General features: G+C 41.7%; 1 protein-coding gene across 2 annotated transcripts in view; it reads right to left on the bottom strand.

The window, feature by feature from the left end:
• Positions 1 to 22,199, bottom strand: part of CDYL (chromodomain Y like) — a 250,499-nt gene extending 228,300 nt beyond the window's left edge. The window contains exons 1-2 of one of the 2 annotated variants that reach the window (XM_004753643.3): positions 22,054 to 22,199; positions 12,930 to 13,069 (exon numbers count right to left, since the gene is read on the bottom strand). In XM_004753643.3, the coding sequence (XP_004753700.1) occupies positions 12,930 to 12,932 (3 nt within the window). In that variant the 5' untranslated portion in view covers positions 12,933 to 13,069; positions 22,054 to 22,199. The remainder of the gene's footprint in view (positions 1 to 12,929; positions 13,070 to 22,053) is intronic. The other variant, XM_004753645.3, reaches the window with a different exon arrangement.
• Between the last annotated feature and the right edge of the window lie 1,459 nt (positions 22,200 to 23,658).

The following is a 23,658-nucleotide window of genomic DNA, read 5'->3' as shown; positions in this document are numbered from 1 at the left end:
ACTGTGGACATGAGTTTTGGGCTTACTTCCTGACAGTTATTTTTTGAAATTATATTATTCCTTAACCCTTATGACAATCATTGAGTTATCCTTAATTCCCTCAATTTGTGAAGGAAGGAATGGAGTCTCAGAGTAACCCATTCACAATCACTTTAAGGATAATAAGCACCTTGTATAAGAAAATTTGAGGTCTTTTCAAGAGACATTGGCTGCCATAATGCTGTATTTGTGTAAGGAATTTCAGCGGTTTGAATGTTATTACGATGAAAGCTAACTTTATAACATATTCATTGGCATTTTTTTCAAGACTTTATTTATTTATTTATTTGAGAGAGAGCATGCGAGTCAGGAAGAAGGGCAGAGGGAGAGGGAGAAGCAGACTCCCCATTGAGCAGGAAGCCCAAAGTGGGGCTCAATTCCGGGACTGTGGGACTATGACCTGAGCCAAAAGCAGATGCTTAACTGAGTGAGTCACGCAGGCATGGCATTCCCATTCACTGATATTTTAACCTCTAGAAATTGGACTAATGGTGGCAGGGGGGACAATACTAGGGAAGCATTTTGGGGATCACATTGGTAATGATTTCCTGTAACGTTTCTTCTGTAAACCTAAGTTGCTACTTAGCAAACCTCTGCTGCAGACAGTGTGTATAATATAGTTACTTGCATTACTGGGTGTCCTGTTCATTTTTTTTCCAGCTTTGACAAGAATGCTTTCGAAAAGCATGAAGACTCTTACTTTCTATAAGAACAGGTTGCTTCGGAGTAAAAAGGTTGGCGGAATGCTGTAGAGTAGATCCAACAAATAACTCCATGCCACCCAATAGATATCCTCACATTATTTTGCTGGAATTATTAAGGGAACGAACAGATGCATGGCTTAAACACAGGACCACTCATGAAAGTAGCAGAGCTAAATACTCTAAGATTTAGACAAATAGCTCTTTAACTCTTAGGCTTCATTAATTTTAAGTTAACTAAAGACAGACCAGGCCCAGAGGCATAAAGAACTAAATTTTATTTCTATTTACTTCAGCAAGGACTAGTTATAGCTCAACACTCAGTTTTTTGGTACTAGAAAGTTATCTCAGGAAAATGGCACGTGTGCATCTAAAATAATGCTTTAAGGGGTGCCTGGCTGGCTCAGTCAGTAGAGCATGTGATCCTTAATCTCAGGGTCGGGAGTTTAAGCTCCACATTAGGTGTGAAGCCTACTTAAAATGAAATTCAACAAAAACCAATGCACTAAGATTTCTCCCGTATTTTAAAGTCTAATTTTTTAAAAAAAAGATTTTATTTATCTGCTTGAGAGAAAGAGAGAGAGGAGAGAGAGAGAAACAGACCCCCTGCTGAGCAGAGGGCCAGACATGGGGCTCCATCCCAAGACCTGAGATCATGACCTGAGCCAAAGGCAGATGCCCAACTGACTGAGCCACCGAGGCGCCCCTCTCCCATATTTTAAATTGCTAAACGCAGAGACCAAGTTTATATCTCTTTGGGCCCCTGCAGATCCCCCTCTCTGTTCTGCTCTGTTCTGCTGGCCTGGGGTGTTGACGGATGAGAACTCCATCCAAGGCTTCCTTCCTCTGCCTTCTAGTTGGATTTAGACAAGGGGAGGCATTGATGCAAATCTGGAGGGTCGGGGGAGAGAAAGGTTTAAGTTCCCTCCCTCCTGGGTTGTTGTGAATTCAGGAGGACTGCCCTCACTCAACAGTTGCCTTGAGTTTTGATAATTATTCCCTCCCCTACCTCTTCAGGTCTGACCTCTCGCCACTGTTGCTAGCCCAGGATCCTGCCCGATATCTTGCTGGGTTCCCTGACTCTGCCCATATCTCTGTACATAACGTCCTCATGAAACTCTCCACGGATGACCCTGTTTGGCTGCGCCATCTGTCTCTTGCCTGACACCTGACCGACTCCTGTCCAGCATGGTGCTTAATACACAGCAAGACACTCAATAAAGGCTTTTAAAAATCAGTGAGAAAAGAGTGGGTCCGACTCTTCTGATATTTGCATTCAAAGACTATTTATACTACAGTGACCAATTGTCCCTGTTTGTTTGGGTCTGAGGGGAGCTCCCAGGATGTAAGACTTTTCATTTTAGATTTGGGACACTTCCGGGCAAACCAGATGAGTTGGTCGCTGGAGCATATACTCTTTTAAAATTTCCTGTTCATTCTGAAAAAGATTACTTTATCTTTGAAAAAGATTTCTAGGATCATATTTAAGCTGAAGTTACTTTACTAAATAGAGTATTTCCCACAAATGAGAAAATGTGTGTCTGAAATGCTTCTCTTAAGGCACATTGGTGTAATGTGGACAGAGGATGCAATATTTTGTTTTGTCTGTTCAATTCTGCTTACTTTCCGGAGGAAGTCACCCAAGGAACTAGTGAGACATCAGGAGTGATGTATAAATGCTCACTAAGAAGTTTTGAGTGAATAGAGTGGCAAAGTACATTGCAGTGAAAAACAGGGCTGCTTGAATGGTTTCTGCTTTAAAAAACACTTTGTGGGGGTGCCTGGGTGGCTCAGTGGGTTAAGCCTCTGCCTTCGGCTCAGGTCATGATCCCAGCATCCTGGGATCGAGCCCTGCATCTGGCTCTCTGCTCAGCAGGGAGCCTGCTTCCCCTTTTCTCTCTTCCTCTCTGGCTACTTGTGACCTCTATCTGTCAAATAAACAAATAAATCTTTAAAAAAAAAAACACACTTTGGGGCATTTTAAATGATAGTTTTCTGTATTTCTATCCCTCCAGTATGCTGTTATCAGGAGAACATGGGAAAATATTTGCATATTACGAAAAGCATATTTTATTGCTTGGTATAACTAATTCCATTTGTTGGTATATTTTAATTCCTACCAGAATTAAGGAAGAGAATTCCAAAGAAAAGAAAAGAAAAGAAAAGCTAACATTTTAAGAAGAGATCTTTATTTACATGTTAGAATATAGTTATATTTTATTTTTTTTCCAACAGAAACGTGTTTATTCAATGACAATATTAACAGCTATCACACTGCTTTTGTAAATAGACTACCTGGGAGGATGAGATTTAATAGGGTTAGAAATCCACCGTGGTCTGAATACTTTCCAACGCAAGATATTATTTTCTTTTTTTTTTTTTTTTTTTTTTTTTTTTTTTTTTTTTTTTTTTATTTTTGATAAACATATATTTTTATCCCCAGGGGTACAGGTCTGTGAATCAACAGGTTTACACACTTCACAGCACTCACCAAATCACATACCCTCCCCAATGTCCATAATCCCACCCCCTTCTCCCAAACCCCCTGCCCCCGGCAACCCTCAGTTTGTTTTGTGAGATTAAGAGTCACTTATGGTTTGTCTCCCTCCCAATCCCATCTTGTTTCATTTATTCTTCTTCTACCCACTTAAGCCTCCATGTTGTATCACCACTTCCTCATATCAGGGAGATCATATGATAGTTGTCTTTCTCTGCTTGACTTATTTCGCTAAGCATGATACGCTCTAGTTCCATCCATGTTGTCGCAAATGGCAAGATTTCATTTCTTTTGATGGCTGCATAGTATTCCATTGTGTATATATACCACATCTTCTTGATCCATTCATCTGTTGATGGACATCTAGGTTCTTTCCATAGTTTGGCTATTGTGGACATTGCTGCTATAAACATTCGGGTGCATGTGCCCCTTTGGATCACTACATTTGTATCTTTAGGGTAAATACCCAATAGTGCAATTGCTGGGTCATAGGGCAGTTCTATTTTCAACATTTTGAGGAACCGCCATGCTGTTTTCCAGAGTGGCTGCACCAGCTTGCATTCCCACCAACAGTGTAGGAGGGTTCCCCTTTCTCCGCATCCTCGCCAGCATCTGTCATTTCCTGACTTGTTGATTTTAGCCATTCTGACTGGTGTGAGGTGATATCGCATTGTGGTTTTGATTTGTATTTCCCTGATGCCGAGTGATATGGAGCACTTTTTCATGTGTCTGTTCGCCATCTGGATGTCTTCTTTGCAGAAATGTCTGTTCATGTCCTCTGCCCATTTCTTGATTGGATTATTTGTTCTTTGGGTGTTGAGTTTGCTAAGTTCTTTATAGATTCTGGACACTAGTCCTTTATCTGATATGTCGTTTGCAAATATCTTCTCCCATTCTGTCAGTTGTCTTTTGATTTTGTTAACTGTTTCCTTTGCTGTGCAAAAGCTTTTGATCTTGATGAAATCCCAGTAGTTCATTTTTTCCCTTGCTTCCCTTGCCTTTGGCGTTGTTCCTAGGAAGATGTTGCTGCGGCAGAGGTCGAAGAGGTTGCTGCCCGTGTTCTCAAGGATTTTGATGGATTCCTTTCGTACATTGAGGTCCTTCATCCATTTTGAGTCTATTTTTGTGTGTGGTGTAAGGAAATGGTCCAATTTCATTTTTCTGCATGTGGCTGTCCAATTTTCCCAGCACCATTTATTGAAAAGGCTGTCTTTTTTCCATTGGACATTCTTTCCTGCTTTGTCGAAGATTAGTTGACCATAGATTTGAGGGTCTATTTCTGGGCTCTCTATTCTGTTCCATTGATCTATGTGTCTGTTTTTGTGCCAGTACCATGCTGTCTTGATGATGACAGCTTTGTAATAGAGCTTGAAGTCCGGAATTGTGATGCCACCAACGTTGGCTTTCTTTTTCAATATCCCTTTGGCTATTCGAGGTCTTTTCTGGTTCCATATAAATTTTAGAATTATTTGTTCCATTTCTTTGAAAAAGATGGATGGTACTTTGATAGGAATTGCATTAAATGTGTAGATTGCTTTAGGTAGCATAGACATTTTCACAATATTTATTCTTCCAATCCAGGAGCATGGAACGTTTTTTCCATTTCTTTGTGTCTTCCTCAATTTCTTCATGAGTACTTTATAGTTTTCTGAGTATAGATTCTGTGTCTCTTTGGTTAGGTTTATTCCTAGGTATCTTATGGTTTTGGATGCAATTGTAAATGGGATTGACTCCTTAATATCTCTTTCTTCTGTCTTGCTGTTGGTGTAGAGAAATGCAACTGATTTCTGTGCATTGATTTTATATCCTGACACTTTACTGAATTCCTGTATAAGTTCTAGCAGTTTTGGAGTGGAGTCTTTTGGGTTTTCCACATATAGTATCATATCATCTGCGAAGAGTGATAATTTGACTTCTTCTTTGCCGATTTGGATGCCTTTAATTTCCTTTTGTTGTCTGATTGCTGAGGCTAGGACCTCTAGTACGATGTTGAATAGCAGTGGTGATAATGGACATCCCTGCCGTGTTCCTGACCTTAGCGGAAAAGCTTTCAGTTTTTCTCCATTGAGAATGATATTTGCGGTGGGTTTTTCATAGATGGCTTTGATGATATTGAGGTATGTGCCCTCTATCCCTACACTTTGAAGAGTTTTGATCAGGAAGGGATGTTGTACTTTGTCAAATGCTTTTTCAGCATCTATTGAGAGTATCATATGGTTCTTGTTCTTACTTTTATTGATGTGTTGTATCACATTGACTGATTTGCGGATGTTGAACCAACCTTGCAGCCCTGGAATAAATCCCACTTGGTCGTGGTGAATAATCTTTTTAATGTACTGTTGAATCCTATTGGCTAGTATTTTGTTGAGTATTTTCGCATCTGTGTTCATCAAGGATATCGGTCTATAGCTCTCTTTTTTGGTGGGATCCTTGTCTGGTTTTGGGATCAAGGTGATGCTGGCCTCATAAAATGAGTTTGGAAGTTTTCCTTCCATTTCTATTTTTTGGAACAGTTTCAGGAGAATAGGAATTAGTTCTTCTTTAAATGTTTGGTAGAATTCCCCCGGGAAGCCGTCTGGCCCTGGGCTTTTGTTTGTTTGGAGATTTTTAATGACTGTTTCAATCTCCTTACTGGTTATGGGTCTGTTCAGGCTTTCTATTTCTTCCTGGTTCAGTTGTGGTAGTTTATATGTTTCTAGGAATGCATCCATTTCTTCCAGATTGTCAAATTTATTGCCGTAGAGTTGCTCATAGTATGTTCTTATAATAGTTTGTATTTCTTTGGTGTTAGTTGTGATCTCTCCTCTTTCATTCATGATTTTATTTATTTGGGTCCTTTCTCTTTTCTTTTTGATAAGTCGGGCCAGGGGTTTATCAATTTTATTAATTCTTTCAAAGAACCAGCTCCTAGTTTCGTTGATTTGTTCTATTGTTTTTTTGCTTTCTATTTCATTGATTTCTGCTCTGATCTTTATGATTTCTCTTCTCCTGCTGGGCTTAGGGTTTCTTTCTTGTTCTTTCTCCAGCTCCTTTAGGTGTAGGGTTAGGTTGTGTACCTGAGACCTTTCTTGTTTCTTGAGAAAGGCTTGTACCGCTATATATTTTCCTCTCAGGACTGCCTTTGTTGTGTCCCACAGATTTTGAACCGTTGTGTTTTCATTATCATTTGTTTCCATGATTTTTTTCAATTCTTCTTTAATTTCCCGGTTGACCCATTCATTCTTTAGAAGGATACTGTTTAGTCTCCATGTATTTGGGTTCTTTCCAAACTTCCTTTTGTGGTTGAGTTCTAGCTTTAGAGCATTGTGGTCTGAAAATATGCAGGGAATGATCCCAATCTTTTGATACCGGTTGAGTCCTGATTTAGGACCGAGGATGTGATCTATTCTGGAGAATGTTCCATGTGCACTAGAGAAGAATGTGTATTCTGTTGCTTTGGGATGAAATATTCTGAATATATCTGTGATGTCCATCTGGTCCAATGTGTCATTTAAGGCCTTTATATCCTTGCTGATCTTTTGCTTGGATGACCTGTCCATTTTAGTGAGGGGAGTGTTAAAGTCCCCTACTATCATTGTATTATTGTTGATGTGTTTCTTTGATTTTGTTATTAACTGGTTTATATAGTTGGCTGCTCCCACATTGGGGGCATAGATATTTAAAATTGTTAAATCTTCTTGTTGGACAGACCCTTTGAGTATGATATAGTGTCCTTCCTCATCTCTTATTATAGTCTTTGGCTTAAAATCTAATTGATCTGATATAAGGATTGCCACTCCTGCTTTCTTCTGATGTCCATTAGCATGGTAAATTCTTTTCCACCCCCTCACTTTAAATCTGGAGGTGTCTTCGGGCTTAAAATGTGTTTCTTGGAGGCAACATATAGATGGGTTTTGTTTTTTTTATCCATTCTGATACCCTGTGTCTTTTGACAGGGGCATTTAGCCCATTCACATTCAGGGTAACTATTGAGAGATATGAATTTAGTGCCATTGTATTGCCTGTAAGGTGACTGTTACTGTATATGGTCTCTGTTCCTTTCTGATCTACCACTTGTAGGCTCTCTCTTTGCTTAGAGGACCCCTTTCAAGATTTCCTGTAGAGCTGGTTTGGTATTTGCAAATTCTTTCAGTTGTTGTTTGTCCTGGAAGCTTTTAATCTCTCCTTCTATTTTCAATGATAGCCTAGCTGGATATAGTATTCTTGGCTGCATGTTTTTCTCGTTTAGTGCTCTGAAAATATCATGCCAGCTCTTTCTGGCCTGCCAGGTCTCTGTGGATAAGTCAGCTGCCAATCTAATATTTTTACCATTGTATGTTACAGACTTCTTTTCCCGGGCTGCTTTCAGGATTTTCTCTTTGTCATTGAGACTTGTAAATTTTACTATTAGGTGACGGGGTGTGGGCCTATTCTTATTGATTTTGAGGGGCATTCTCTGAACCTCCTGAATTTTGATGCTCTTTCCCTTTGCCATATTGGGGAAATTCTCCCCAATAATTCTCTCCAGTATACCTTCTGCTCCCCTCTCTCACTTTCTTCTTCTTCTGGAATCCCAATTATTCTAATGTTGTTTCGTCTTATGGTGTCACTTATCTCTCGAATTCTCCCCTCGTGGTCCAGTAGCTGTTTGTCCCTCTTTTGCTCAGCTTCTTTTATTCTCTGTCATTTGGTCTTCTATATCACTAATTCTTTCTTCTGCCTCATTTATCCTAGCAGTGAGAGCCTCCATTTTTGATTGCACCTCATTAATAGCTTTTTTGATTTCACCTTGGTTAGATTTTAGTTCTTTTATTTCTCCAGAAAGGGCTTTTATATCTCTCGAGAGGGTTTCTCTAATATCTTCCATGCCTTTTTCGAGCCCGGCTAGAACCTTGAGAATTGTCATTCTGAACTCTAGATCTGACATATTACCGATGTCTGTATTGATTAGGTCCCTAGCCTTCGGTACTGCCTCTTTTTCTTTTTTTTGTGTTGAATTTTTTACGTCTTGTCATTTTGTCCAGATAAGAGTAAATGAAGGGGCAAGTAAAATACTAAAAGGGTGGCAACAACCCCAGGAAAATATGCTTTAACCAAATTAGAAGAGATCCAAAATCGTGAGTGGGGAGAAAGGGGATAAAAAGAGGTTCAAAAAGGAAGAGAGAAAAAAGGAAAAAAAAAAAAAAAAAAAAGAAAAGAAAAGAAAAGAATTTTAAAAAAAGAAAACACCTAAGAAAAATGTAAAAAAAATATATATATATATATATATATTAGATAAACTAGTAAAAAATCGTTAAAAAAGAAAAAGGTAACAGTTAAAAAAAAAAAAAAATTTACCCGAAGGCGAGAAAAAAAAAAAAATGAAAAAGAAAAAATTAAATTAACTGCAAGACTAAAAAAAATCACAGGAAAAAAGCCATGAGTTCCGTGCTTGGCTTTCTCCTCCTCTGGAATTCTGCTGCTCTCCTTGGTATTGAAACCGCACTCCTTGGTAGGTGAACTTGGTCTCGGCTGGATTTCTTGTTGATCTTCTGGGGGAGGGGCCTGTTGTAGTGATTCTCAAGTGTCTTTGCCCCAGGCGGAATTACACCGCCCTTACCCGGGGCCGGGGTGAGTAATCCGCTCGGGTTTGCTTTCAGGAGCTTTTGTTCCCTGAGCGCTTTCCGTAGAGTTCCGGAGGACGGGAATACAAATGGCGGCCTCCTGGTCTCCGGCCCGGAGGAGCCGAGAGCCCAGGGCCCCACTCCTCAGTGCGCCCTCAGAGCACAGCGCCCAGTTACTCCCGTCTGCCTGACCTCCGGCCGCGCTCCGAGCTCACCGAGCCTGCGACCGGTTCAAGGTAACACGGAGCTGCGAGCTTACTGTCGGCTCTGTCTCTGCAGCCGGCTTTCCCGTTCCAATACCCGCAAGCTCTGCGACACTCAGACACCCCCGATCCTTCTGTGACCCTGCGGGACCTGAGGCCACGCTGACCCCGCGTGGGCTTCGCCCCGGTTTAGCCTCTGGAGCGATGTCCCTCAGCGGAACAGACTTTTAAAAGTCCTGATTTTGTGCGCGGTTGCTCCGCCGCTTGCCGGGAGCCGGCCCCTCCCCCCGGGGTCTATCTTCCCGTCGCTTTGGATTCACTTCTCCGCCGGTCCTACCTTTCAGAAAGTGGCTGATTTTCTGTTTCCAGAATTGCTGTTCTTCTTCTCTTCGATCTGCCGATGGATTTTCAGGTGTTTGCAATCTTTAGATAAGCTATCTAGCTGATCTCCGGCTAGCTGAAGCAGTCTCAGCTTGCTACTTCTCCGCCATCTTGACTCCTCCCAAGATATTATTTTCTGATAGGAGAGCTTTTGACTCTTCACTGTGGGAAGCCAGAATTGCAAATCTGTAGCCATTTACTCTCCGTTTTTTTTGTTCTACTTGTTCCCCAAATCGCTGTTCCCTTCTAGGAGTTGGGCAAGTTATTTGAAACAAATTGGTAATATTGGCTGCGGTTAAATTAGAATTTAATAATTTATCTCCAGTGTCTTAGGAGAGCTCCCTTTGGTATTATCTGCACACTGAGATGGCTGTTGTCACCATGGTTTTCCAACCATAAACCACTATCAGGCATGTGTGAAAGATACCAACCTAAGTGTCAACTTCAGCTCATTGTAATAAACATCTACTGAATGACTACTATGTGTGAGATGATAATAGAAAATCAAATTTCACAACAGGAAGTTACAAATTCAAACATCGAACTAAGGGAAAGAAGACAATCAGTAGTCACTCATTTTGGTTGCACTTTTTAAAATGTATAGGTATTTTCAGACTGAATTTTCAGGAATGGATTCCCTTTTTTCTTTCATAACCTTGTGAAATTTGTAAGAGTTGAACTCAGTGTTATAAGTAGCATTTTTTAAAATTCAGAGAGATGTGAGAATGCAAAATAAGATCTTAGAGTCCCACAGTAAATTTTCCATAGCTTCCATGGCTTGCCCACAGATGTCCTTGGTAAGATTACTATGCGATACATGTGGCTGAAAATGTGGTGGAGTTTAACTTTGCTGGACTTAGTAATTATTGGGTCATAATCCTGAGTTGTTATTGCCATTGACATGGACGGCAGAAAGGAACACAGGGGCCAGAGACTCTGTGCCTCTGTGGGACAGAGTGGAGGATTTGATCCAAATCCAAATTTTCTTCGGTGGCAGAGACTGTTTTCTTTCTCCGTAATGGCAGTCAAAGGTGTGCTGGGGAAAATGACAGAAGATCTTGAAGATGGAAATTTTGGTGACCACTGCAGTGAAGAAATTGTGCTGACGAAAGATCAAGAAAGTCTCACGTTGCAGATGGACAGATTATCTGATCTTAACTCAAAATGACTCGTCCTGACTAATAATGCTGTGCTTTGAGGTTTATCAGTCAAGGGTCAGCCCATCAGAGTTCTCCTGTTTTTGTTGTCTTTGGCTCCAGATGTCATTCTCATGTTCACGAAAATAGGTCATTAAAAGCCATAAAAAGTGAATATCTTATTGATTAAAGCAATTAGGTAATAGCTCAGGTCTTTTAAGAATGGAGGTCAAGATCAGTGTATGGGTGGCGGGGGGAGTACCACCTGATGCGTGAGGGGTTCTTAAAAGAGAGGCAAGATGAGGTCAAAGCGTAAAGGTTTGACGTTAAATTTTGTCCAAGGGCAATACGTATTAATCCAGTGAAACATATCTTTCGACCCTGGAATTCCACTTTTTAAGAACAAATATTAAGGGAGAATGCCAAAATATGTGCACAAAATTGTACGCACAAGGTTGTTTATCACAGTATTGTTTAAAAGCAGTTTAAAAGTGAAAATGACCTGAGTATCTATCAATAAGGGCTTGGAATTCTCTGCCCCAACCCAAAATGATGGTACAGATCTATATATCAAGGAAGGTCAGGTTGTATTATTTACAGAGTTAAAGAGAAAATAATTCCAAAAGTTATGTCTAATATCATCTAACTGTTGTTTAAAAAAAATATTCAAGTAGGGTATCTGGGTAGCTCAGTGGGTTAAGGTTCTTCCTTCAGCTCAGGTCACGATCCCAGGGTCCTGGAATCAAGTCTTGCATCTGGCTCTGGGCTCAGTGGGGGGCCTGCTTCTCCCCCTGCCCCTCCCTCTGCTGCTGCACTCTCTTTCTCTCTCGTTCTCACTCTCTCAAATAAATAAATAAAATCTTTCAAAAATATTCAAGTAAAAAAATTAGATATTAATTTGCCTTTTTTTTAAAAAAAAGATTTTATTTATTTGACACAGAGAGAGAGAGAGATCACAAGTAGGCAGAAGAGCCAGGCAGAGAGAGAAGGGGAAGTAGGCTCCCCGCTGAGCAGACAGGCCAACGACGCAGGGCTCAATCCCAGGACCCTGAGACCGTGACCTGAGCCAAAGGCAGAGGTTTTAACCCACGGAGCCACCCGGGCGCCCCTAATTTGCTTTAATTATGTAGCAAAGCGTGGTACGATAAGTTATATTATTTCTGGGTAGTAGGAATACAAATGGCTTTTCTAAAAACTTGTTTTATACTTCTAAATTGCACAGGTATTACCTTAAAAATAAGAAAAACAACAAAACCAAAAAATTTTGCATTTTAAAAACTGAAAGATAACTGTGCCTAAGCAGAAGTCCTTGACCATGGGTCATGGGTGCCCCAGTCGCAGCAGGAAGTCTTTCTGCTAGGAAATGAAAAGCCCCAGCTGCACATGGCCTCTGGAAACTGTAGCAGTCCAAGCATCCCCAGAGCCCAGCGGGAGACACGTGCTTTCCAACAGGACTTTGGACTCTGCTTCTCACCCACCCCTTTCTTCCTGGATTCTGACTCCAGTCCTCACTGCACCCCACTGCTTCTGAATGCCCCACTGATTTCCAATGCAACATTCCCCAAACTGACTCGGATCTCCACTCTTCTGAGGATGGAGCTCTCCCTCATTTGACCTCCCGTGGTTCTTCGTGGCCTCTACTGGGACACCTGTCTCAGGCGACCTATATCGTATTGACTTGCACACCTGTCTTATTGCCCTTTCAGAATGAAAGCTCCTTGAGGCAGTGTTTTTTTGTCTTGCTCCAGGCTGTCTCCCCTGAAGCCCCAGGGTCTGTGCTCTTCTGGTGGGAGGTACCCAAAACCATATACAGTAAATCAATGAAAGAACGGACAGATGATTTCTGCAGGTTGCTAGCTCTCATGACATGGGGGCTTGCTTATTATTTCTTAGCCCAGCAGAAAACCACTTTCTCATTCTATTTTGCCCTGTCAAAAAATCCAGGCATGCCTTAGTGGAGATAAGGCAGAAAGAATTAGTGCTGCCTTCTCTGATACTTGTAAACACTGGCTGTAGGATGTGCTATCATTTGACTTGGAGGAAGTGGAAAAATGGAACCTAGCCAACTATTGCTTAGGTCATTAAAAGTTATTAAAGAAAGCAATAAGAGACTTGAAAGTAACCATTGCAATAAACTGGAAGCACAATCTACCAAAAAAAAAATTAATTTAGAGGAGCCAGATGGAAGAAGATTTGGAGAATGGCAGAACTGTAGGAGAGCGGGAGCCGTCGGAAAAGCTCTAGAATGATGGCTACGGAATAGCCAGAATGCTTCCGTTGAGCCATTTCTGCACAGATACTGGTGCAGTGGCTATTTTTAAATACAAGGGGTCCTTCTAAGAATTCTGCCCTGCTGCAGCAGAACCGATTCAGGGGCTGGACGGTCTTACCATCGTTTCTCTTCAGAAATCGCTTCCTAGTAGTACTCCCTGTATTGCCTCTTCTTCTTCCCGTTTCCCCCAGGCCGGTCTGTGTCCTGCCTCGAATGCCATACACTTCTTCCGGGGGCTCTGCGTTCTCTGATCACCACCTGCAATTACAATCCCCGCAAGGGGAAGTTACCAAAGGAATTGGGAAACGATGTCTCGCAGCATTTAACTACTTTCCACAAGGTCCGTATTGAATTTGAGAGGGAGCCAGCATTCTCTGCTTGGGCCGGCGGAAGCAATAAATACCAGTAAGCACTGTGTGATGCATTGCATTTAAAATGATAAAGGATAAAACACAATTTTCAAAATTGTCAAACCTGCTCTTCCTCACCACAGTAGATGTCAATATCTTGCTTACCTGTCACATGTAATGAAGTATTGTAATATATACTGAAGAGTTAGGAAGCCAAGGGCCCTGGTATTCACCAGGAGGGTCAGAAGGTTATGAATATTTGTAGGCATGACATCTTAAGGACCAGCTCAGTGCCTCTCTTTACCTCATCTAATAGACTAGTGGATATAACGATGACGAGAGACGGCCCCTGTCCTCAAATGTAGTAGGGTGACAAAGACATAGCCGAACATCTCACACAAAAGGTCTGAGAACGAGGAAGTAAAGTGGTGTCCAAGCAGAGAGTAGGAAGTGATTCATTCTGAGGTAGGGTGAGCAGGAGGAAAGGTCCAGAGGCATGGACAGGTAGGTTGTGTTTTCAGAGCAGGGAGCGGGTTGGCTTGCCTGTGGCAGAGGATGTGTGGAAACATGTAGTCAGAGATGGTACTGTACCTTTTGGAATCAGTTTTGGATAAACAGAAAAACCTGAAGTCATTCCCCTTGCTCATCTTGAAAACTATTTTAACTCAGGTCATGTACAGCTGAGCAGAACCCTAACTCAGATGGGACATCAAAATCACTGCTGCCAACACAGGGAATGCGGAGCAATGAGTTTTCCCTGAACCAGTAAGAAAGCTTAAGGAATTCAGTGATAGTCAGGGCTGCCTGACACTCCTGGCTGGTCCTGAGGTTTGGTGGTGAATGTGTGACATGACCCTATGGACTGATGTCATCTCCCAACTTGTCCAGCTGTCCTCCCTGGGATCCATATGAATAGCAGCCAATCTTTTACGTCACCGTTTAATTTGAGACCAAATTGTGCTCTTCCTGGAAGCTGCCTTTCTGCTTTAAGTCAGGGAATGCTCAGTTTTCAGCTGAAGAAGTTGGTGGCTGTGGAACATGACCTCTCCCGCCAGGTTCGCCAGCAGCAAAGCTGTGAACGGCCCCGGTTGGTCTTTGGCCACTTGAACCATAATGACCACCCATTTACTGAGGGCTTATTATCTACCAGGCATGGCATGGAACACTGCGTATGTGCTCTCGAATTTAATCTTCATAACAGCTCTCTGAGCAAGATTCTATGATTCTTTTTTCTTATACTTTTTATTATTATGTCAATCACCATGCAGTGCATCATTAGTTTCTGATGCAGTGTTCCATGATTCATTGTTTGTGTATAACACCCAGTGCTCCGTGCAGTACATGCCCTCCTTAATACCTGTCAGGGGCTCACCCATCCCCCTACCCCCATCCCCTCTGAAACCCTCAGTTTTTTTCCCAGAGTCCATAGTCTCTCAAGGCTCGTCTCTCCTTCTGATTTTTCCCCTTCGTTTTTCTATAATTCTTATTTGACAGATGAGGAATTGTAGTTTACAGAAGTGAACTTCCTTGAAGTAGTACTGTTAGCGGTCAAGTTGGGGCTTGACACTCTGATGTTCTGACTCTTTCTCCCCTTCCACTGTCAAAACCTGATTTCAGGAAAAGCGTTAGAGACGTACTGACGCCAGATGTAAGTATCCATGGAGAGGCAGTGTGAGGTAGGGGTTAGGGACATGGATGCTGTGGTTAACCTGATGTGAATTTTCACACTGGCTCCCCACTTTCCCCGGGTGACGGGACAAACGACCCCTCCCTGCAGCCTTCAGTCCCCACATTTGTAAGATGCTGCTAACAGCTGCACGTCCCTCACAGATTGTCCGAAGCATGGAATGAAATGCTGTACACAACAGTCCTGCACGTGCTGTGCTCTCAGTACACGTGAGCTCTTACTGGCATCCACAAGGAGTTATGTATGCACCGTTCGCTACTGGGATTCGTGTTTTACCAATCAAACATGACTTAAGCTGAAAGAATTGGATCTAATGGTAGAACTTGTAAGAATCTGTGCTCAATTATTCTTTTAATTAAGCAATATGCAAATATCTACTCAATTGTGAGAAGCTCAAATAATATAGGCAACCAAGCTGAATCTGACTCTTCCTCAAGGGGGGGGAGCCCAGTGATAAGGGCAGAGGGGGTCCTTCCTTGGCATCTAGAAGTGATGCCAGGCAGTCCCACCTTTTGGGGGTTGGCTTTCCTTCTGTCACTGCTCCTATTGAAAGCACAGCTGGGAATCCTGTATGTAAGGAATGGAGGGGTCCAGTGGGCAGAGAAGCACCAGATTTGAGAAGGCAGTTTCAGCCCTGATCTGTCCCTAACCAGCTGTGTGATCTCCGTCCTCACTTCCCGGCCATAGTCTGAAGCTAGAGAATCGTCAGTCCCACCTTTAGGGGCCATTTCACTCGATGTCTTCACGTGATAAATGCAGGAATGATGAACTTCCACGCTAATGGAGTTCCCCAGGGTCACATACTTCTTGACAGAGCTAAGACTAGAAAGAACCCCTGCCTCCTCGTTCTCAGGGCCTGGATAACTGTAGTAAATGAGTGGTGAATGCTGTTCTTTGTTCTCTCATCCCATTTCTCATAAACAGGAGTCCTTTTAAGTTCTACAATCCTCTGGTTCTACCCTCCAAAACTTTTCTCGCTCTCTGACACAAGCAGAGTTGTCCCAGACATGAGTGGGTATATAAATAAAGCCTCTTTCTGCCCTGGCTTGGAAGATCCCAGTGTGACAGGACACAGGGCATGAGAGAACCCACCTTCAGCAGCTGTCCTGGTCACGAGTGCCCTTCAGCTGTGCCTGGGAGGGTGGCCCTACCCACCCACGACTGTCCTGTCTCTAATCAAAGCCATCAGCTGCTGAGAATAGAGATAGCCTCTTGTGTCAACACAACCTCTTCTGTCTTCTTCACTCCCCTTCTTTATTTCTACCTTCACCTGAGACCCTGCCAAGAGCCTTGCCCAGGAAGAAATTCAGAGGAAGTTCTGGCATCTCTGCCACCCCTCCACCCCTTCCCAGGAATGGAAATTTACTTCAATGTCTGCCAGTGCATTAGGATAATAGAGATTTCATTGCTCGAGTGCAGAATTCTGGTTCTTTTGCTGCCACATGCCACTAGCCTGAAATCCTATAGCTTGATAGAGGCAAGAGTCTTTTTCTACTAAACTGTTGTTTTTAAATTTTCTACTGCAGTGGTGACTTGCCCTCTCCTGTAGCCTCTGTTGAAGCCTCACACCAGGCCAGCTCAGATATGCACTTCCTACATCCACCGGGAAGACAAACCCACACCCACCCCCAAAAGATGATCATCAGGGAAGATTTTCAGAAATTAGCCCCAGTGTCTGAATTACCCCGAGCTGTTCTCTGGGCTCTCTCACCAAATCTGCCAGGTGAATGACCCACCCCTGAAAAAGACATAGCTCGTAAGGCAAAGTCAGAGAAGTGAGAACAGGGCTTTCTGCTCTCCTCAAGGAGAAATCTGAGGGGGTCCCAGTGTGACAAGATGGAGCAAGAGGGGAGCCCAGGAGGAGAGAACAAGGAAGCAGTCATGATTAAGCAACCAGACACCAGGAGCTACAGGGTTCAGTGGGCTTGAGTGATTTTTATCTTAGCTCTGCCATTCACTAGGTGTGGGACCTCTAATAAATAACTTTTGTCATTTCCTCATCTGCAACAGGAGAGGGTTGGGTTAAAGTGGCCCTTCTGGGGAAAGCATTCAGTTAGCACACCGTCTCTTCACCACACAGGCTAAGGGCTGGGGTGGAAGCAGGAGGGGGGAGAATCTTCCGTTGTGGTTCCCAGCCTTGGGGAGTTTGTGATCTTGTCAAGGAGACCAGGACATCGACGAGTGGTGGTGATAAATTCGTTGGGAGGGATTATGTGCTGAATTGCAAGGCTTATTTCCACCACAGGAATTAAGGAAGGGGTGAGAGCAGAGGTCTGGGAAATCTTGGAGGAGGTAAAATGTGGGAAGGGCCTTGAAGGGTGGTTAGAATGTAAGGAGGAAAGAGGAGAAAGGAAACTTCCAGGTGACAGGAACATAGAACAGAGACAGCAACAGAATGTGTCGGTGGAATCAAGAAAGGACTGTGTGGACTGAAGAAGAGGTGCCCACCCGAAGAAGCTGCTGAATAGTTTATGCCGATGGGCCTATTATGCAAGGCTTGAAATCCATTTGATTTCTTCCTTCTTTCTTTCATTCATTCCTGTATCTTGACTGGATATCTATCATGTAAGTCATCTAGAAGTCTTTGGGTGGGAAGGTTTTGGAGTAAAGTGCGCACTCAGAGTTCTGTTTTTAGAAGATTTGTTTCTGGTATCTAGGTTTAGAGGTAAATATGATTAAATTAAGAGGACCAAACAGGCAGTGATTCTCAACCCTGGTGGCACCTTGAAAAATTATGGCTACCTTGGCCCCTTCTCTAGAAATTCTGATTTATTTTGTCTAGGGGACACGTTCCCTGTATCCCTCCCTCCTTCCTTTCTTTCTGTCTCTTTCTGTAGCTATTGGGGTGTGAGGGGGTAAGGGTCTGAAATAAAACAGTAGCAATTGAAATGGAGAAGAAATTAAGATAAAGAGTTATTTTAAAGATAAAAGTGCCAGGTACCTTGTTAATGAAACATAGGGAATTAAAGAGAGATTCCATTCATTTCTTCAAAATACTTGTTGGGCCCATACCCTACACCTCATACTGAATCGGAAGCGATAGGAAATTCAGATGGCAAGACCCTGGTCCTGTCTTCAAGGAGCCAATGCCTAGTAGATGACAAAGAAAATAACTATAATACAAGGAGAATATGGAAACTGGATGAAGGGAAATTTTTTTAAGGTGTAGAGATATACAGGGAAGAGAGGGGTAGAGCGTCCCTCCAGCAGACACAGTGAAGAAACTTCTCCACAAAGGTCCTGTTTAGTGGGATCTTGATGCATGAGAAGGTGGGGTTGGGGACAGGATCCCCTAGTGGGAGTCACAGTGAAGTGAAAGGTGTGAAGACAGCTGGGTGTAATGAAGGGCAGAATTAATGCATGGCCGTGAGCAGTCTGATCTCTAAGAAGCATGTGGTATGTGGAAGGTTTGACAAGAAAGGTAGATTAATGCCAGAAAAGGCTTGATTTTTTGTGTGTTCCCTCTTGAAAATGTTGGCTATGTTTTATTTCTTGTCCTTAATCATGGTTAAATGAGTGCTCATTTTATAAGTATTACGTTAAACGTACATAAAAAGTTTATCAGTTTTCTGCTTATACATTATTTTACAGCTTTAAAATGTTTAATTAAAGAATAGTAGATATATCAATGTGATATAATTATTATAAACACACATACACCTAACAGTATAATCTTAGGGATTGTATCAAATAAATGAACAGAAAAATATACATAAATTAACTACAGTAGTTGGAAATGCTTTAACATGCATCTCTAGGAACTGTGGATCAAATAGAAACAAAAATAGCATGGGGGGGCCTGGGTGGCTCAGTAAGTTAAAGCCTCTGCCTTCAGCTCAGGTCATGATCCCAGGGTCCTGGGATTGAGCCCCACATAGGGCTCTCTGCTCAGGAGGGAGCCTGCTTCGCCCTTCTCTCTCTGTCTGCCTCTCTGCCTATTTGTGATGTCTGTCTGTCAAATAAATAAATAAAATCTTTAAAAAAAGCATGATATGAATGAGCTGAAAATACATATATACATATATATCTAAAAAACAGAAGACACATTCTTTTTAAATATACATGGCACATTTATAACAGGAGACATTAGTATTAAGCTATAAGTTCCAGAGAATCAATCCCATTCAGACAATGCAATTGTGGAATTAATGTTTTTTAAAAGATAGCTAAAATAAAATCCCACATATTTAGAAAGTAGGTTACATAAGATTAAGTGACACTTGGTTTAAAAAAATATTTGGAACTAAATGAAACAATAACGATAGAATTTGTGTAACACAGTTAAAGCAGTACTTAAAGGCAAACTTATAGCTTTAAATAAACCCAGTAATGAACAGAAAAGATTGAAAACAAATGGTTCACTACTTTACACCCATTAAGATGACTACTGTCAAAAAAGCAAAATAACAAGTGTTGTGAGGATAATATTAACTTTTTAATTAAGGTATTATTTGTATGCAATAAAATTCACCCATTTTAGAAGTCAGATTTTTTAAGGATTTGGATGGCCAGAGCACATATAGCACAGTAAAAAGTCTAACAGACTTGGCATTGAATTGTTTTGCCAAGTATGTGACTGTGGACAAATTACTCAAGCCTCACGGTCTCATTTTCTCATCTTCAACCATGATAGGACTACATCTCCAGGGGAATGTGAAAAGGATAAAATAGTGTTTATGTAATGCTTGGTGTATAATAAGGACGTACGAGGTATTTGTTCACTTTCTATTTTGCTCATCAGAATCCTCAAGGGCAGGACCATAGTCCCTGCGTGTTCACATGTACAGTTAGTAAAGTTTCAAGTCATTGATGTAGGCAGCGGGGACATGATTAGGGTTCTACATGGGGACTGTGAGTCTACGGTGGCACTCATTGGGCCTAGAAGCCGGGGAAAATGTGGGAAGGCAGAGTTTGGAGAGCAGATGGGAGACTTGATTTGGAGGGGATAGTGACGAGCTTGGTTTTAGTTAATGTTTGGGTATTCATCAACAAGCAAACACTGACTTAAGCCTATTTTAAGAGAGCCCCTGTATTTCATACAGAGATAGATGCATCTTCACTTCCCTGACTCATAATTTAAGGAAAAATTCTTGGAAGGTTTCCTGTGGCCTCTCTCTTCCTCATCTTCTGGCTGACTTGGTGGTAATACTGGTAGGAAAGGTTAGGTGTTTCCAGTTGACTGTGGGATACAGAGCTCTCAACCATAGCTATATCACTGCAGTAGGGCCTGGTTGGATAATTAAAGGCTTTCATTTTTCTTTTAGGATCTTCTAGCCTGGGACCCACAACCACTTCCTAGCCTAGATCTCATTCTTAATACAAATCCCTAGACTCAGGTGCTGGTTCTTCTTTTTTATAACACTAGGAACTGCCAGGCAGGGTAGAATAAACACGACACCATGATATCATTCATTTAGCATGATTAAGTAGCTGTAACAATGGTCATCCGAATGGCCTGCACAGAGTTCCTGCTCATGTTTCCTGGACAGGCAACTTCTTGGGGCAAATACGTGCCACACAGACTTATGCTATCACATTATCACAAGAAGAGAACTGTCACCAGACCTTGAAAGAAGAAAATATCCCTTTGTTTCTTGTTTATATCCCCATTTTGTCTTGACTTTAGGTACATGGTCCCATGAATTAAACTAGGCAAGGTGGTCAGAGAGTGAGTGTCCCAAGTAAGAGCTTATTGATGCCATATTGGGAAGGAGAATGGAAGGTAACCGTGGTAGGGTTAACGGTTGTAGACTGCAGGATGGGTGGGGAGTGTTCAGGTTTATGAGCATGGAAATACTCAAAACATAGCTGGCACTGTCTAAGGGGAGGTTGGAGAGATAGGTAAGGAATTGAATAAGGCATCTAGCTAGCTAGATTTATCTTTGCCCTAAGATCAACAGGATGGCATTGAAAACTTTTTTAAAAAAGCTTTTTAAAGCCAGGGGGTAAAATAATCAAGATTCTCATGTTGAAAAGATCATATGGCTGCTGTGCAATGACAGGATTAGAGCAGGGTTAGACTACTATTGGGGTTAGTTCAGGAAAGAAATAACAGTAGCGTGGGCTGTGTGATGTACTAGAGATAGAAGTAAACCAAAGATTTGGGAAGCAGATTTGATAGTTCTTGGTGTCGACATAGAAGTGATGATGTGAATCAATGGAAGGGAAAACTGACTGCCTGTTAAGTGGTGACCCTTGTGTCCTGTTGTTGATTCAACTCCATAGACCCAAAATAGGCTGCTTCATCTTTTCTCCATGAATCTCCATCTGGTTTGCTGTCCATGGAATATTTGTTTAAACCTAACCCCTAATATGATGGTCTTAGGAGGCGGGGCCTTTGCGAGGTGATTAGGTCAAGGGTGGAGCCTTGTGAAAAGGATCAGTGCCTTTGTAAGAGACACCCCAGGGAGCTTCCTTGCCCCTTCCACGATGTGAGGGTACATCGAGCAGCTAGGAGACCGCTCGCTGTCTGTGATTCAGTAAGTGAGCTCTCTCCAGACACTGAATCTACTGGTGCCTTGACCTTAGACTTGCTAGCCTTTAGAACTGTGTGAAATAAATGTCTGTTGTGTAAGCTGTCCAGTCTACGGTATTCTGTTATAGTAGTCTAAGTGGTCTGAGACCTGATCTATATCTGTTAATGACACAGTCATTTATTTGCAGTCATTTGATCTGAAATCTGGACTTAGTTTTGGACGTGTACCTTTATCTCCAAATCTATGATGAATTGGAGTCCAGAATTTTCTCCTTTTGAAATGTCTCTTTCATTTTTTTTTTTTTTAATTCCAGTTCAGGCTCTTATAAAATTCCTGGCCTTTGTTTCCTACATTTTATCTCCCAGTTCTGGTCTCTATCCTGAACACTGTAGCCCAGTTAAGTCTCTTTTAAATATTTCTTTCCCCATTCTGTTCCTTCCACAGAACCTTGCAGGGATTCTCCATTGGCCTGAAGTGAAAATCAATGCCTTGGTTTAGAATTCAAAGCTTTCTGCAATCTGTTCCCAATCTACTTTGCCACTCTCTCCTTCCCTACAATAGTCATTTTACAACTCTTTTAAAGTTACTGAACCCTTTGTTCAGATGGACTCTTTTGTTCAAAAACATGGCAGCTCCATATGTACAGCATGTGAGTGGAGCTTTTGGTTGAAGGAGGGATGGGGGCTGATTTCCTCTCTCCTCCTCCCATTGCCTCCTTTCCTCCCTTACCTGCTTTGTTCCCTGAGATGAGTCTGTTCAGAACGTTGTTTAAAGTCCATAGCCTTCCAGGAATGCTCCTTGGTAGAAATAGGTGTTCTCCTCAAGGAACAAGTGGGTCACTGAATCCAACATGTGTTTGCCTCTGCTGTGCCTCTAGTGTGCCTCTCCTGTTGTTTCCTCATCAGGTGGGGACTCTGCCTCATAAAAGGCCCCCTCTGTGATGTAATATGAGCATCTTTACCACACTGCTGTACTGCGTGCCAGCGCAGCTTTGACTAGACTGCTTCTTGTAGCCTCCTTTGAGAAGCTAAGACCATCACAACAAACATAGCCCTGTAAAAGCAGTTTTATAGGGAATATCCAATGTGTTACCAACACTCCCTGTGCCTGATTTGATTTAGAAAATCTTCTTTCCAGAGCAGTGGTTTCCAAACCTGGGGATGGGGCCCCAGAACTTAGGTTTATAAAAGCCCCCTGAGTTGAGAACCAATAAAATGAGCACTAGGAACAGTGAAGGGGGGTGAAGACGTTAAACTGAGTCAGTGGTGATACCCAGTGGTAATACTATGATGGTGCTCTATATGGATATCATAATTCACAATATATTTTGCTCAAGAAGAAACAAGAGTTAGAAGAGCAGAAGAACAGGTTTGTAGGGGATCATCTTTCAATTTTGAGCAGATGGAATTTAAAACACCTGTGAGCCAACTAGGTGCAGATGTCTCGCAGGTAGTTGAAAATTTGAGTCCATGACTCAAGAATGAGGTTATGGCTAGACTGATGGGAGTTTGAGAGTCATCTTTATGGGGGAGATAGTTAGAGCTGTGAAGGGGGATAAAATTTTCATTTTTTAAAAGAAGACTAATTAAAAAAATAATAGTTCATTCCTATTTTGAATTCTTTCCTCCTATTAAGAAAGAACAAAATACTTCTATGTGGCAATATCAAAAAATAAAATCCAGGATCATATGTTCATATGAAAAGAGCAAGGAGTAGGGCTGTAAAATATTATGTTTTGTTTAAAGAGGTTGGGAGAGAGGTTAAAAAAAAAAATATATATATATATACATATATATATCTCCATGTATAACGGAACTACAAAAATACTAAGAAATCAATAACATAGGTAGGTGGGGTGCCAGGGAGACCATTCAGTTTTCCTTTCTTTATTTTTTAATTGTTTAACAATGTGAATTATTTTCCATATAAAATTAACTTACAAAATAATAAAAATGGAGGGGAGATTGTAATAGTCCTGCCATGTTTACATTTTCCTGAGTGGTAAAAAACAAAACAAAACAAAACAAAACACCAAAAAAACCCCCTACCATTTATTATAACTGTTACATCATAAAAGAAAAGAAAGAGCATCTCAAAACAAGAAAAAGCAATGAAGGAGTACCATTTTTAAAGAAAGTCTTTTTAAAATTTTTTAAATTTATATTTTATTTTTCCAAGATTTATTGTTTATGCACCACACCCAGTGCTCCATGCCAAAGTGCTCTCCTTACTATCCACCACCAGGCTCACCTACTCCCCCAACCCCTTCCCTCCAAGACCCTCAGTTGGTTTCTCAGAGTCCACAGTCCCTCATGGTTCATTTCCCCCTCTGAT

Source organism: Mustela putorius, unplaced genomic scaffold, assembly GCF_011764305.1.
Source record: "Mustela putorius furo isolate JIRA1106 unplaced genomic scaffold, ASM1176430v1.1 tig00003870_pilon_pilon_pilon, whole genome shotgun sequence".
Lineage (NCBI taxonomy): Eukaryota > Metazoa > Chordata > Mammalia > Carnivora > Mustelidae > Mustela > Mustela putorius.
Note: the sequence above shows the minus strand (reverse complement) of the source record. Positions and strands in the feature narration are given on the sequence as shown.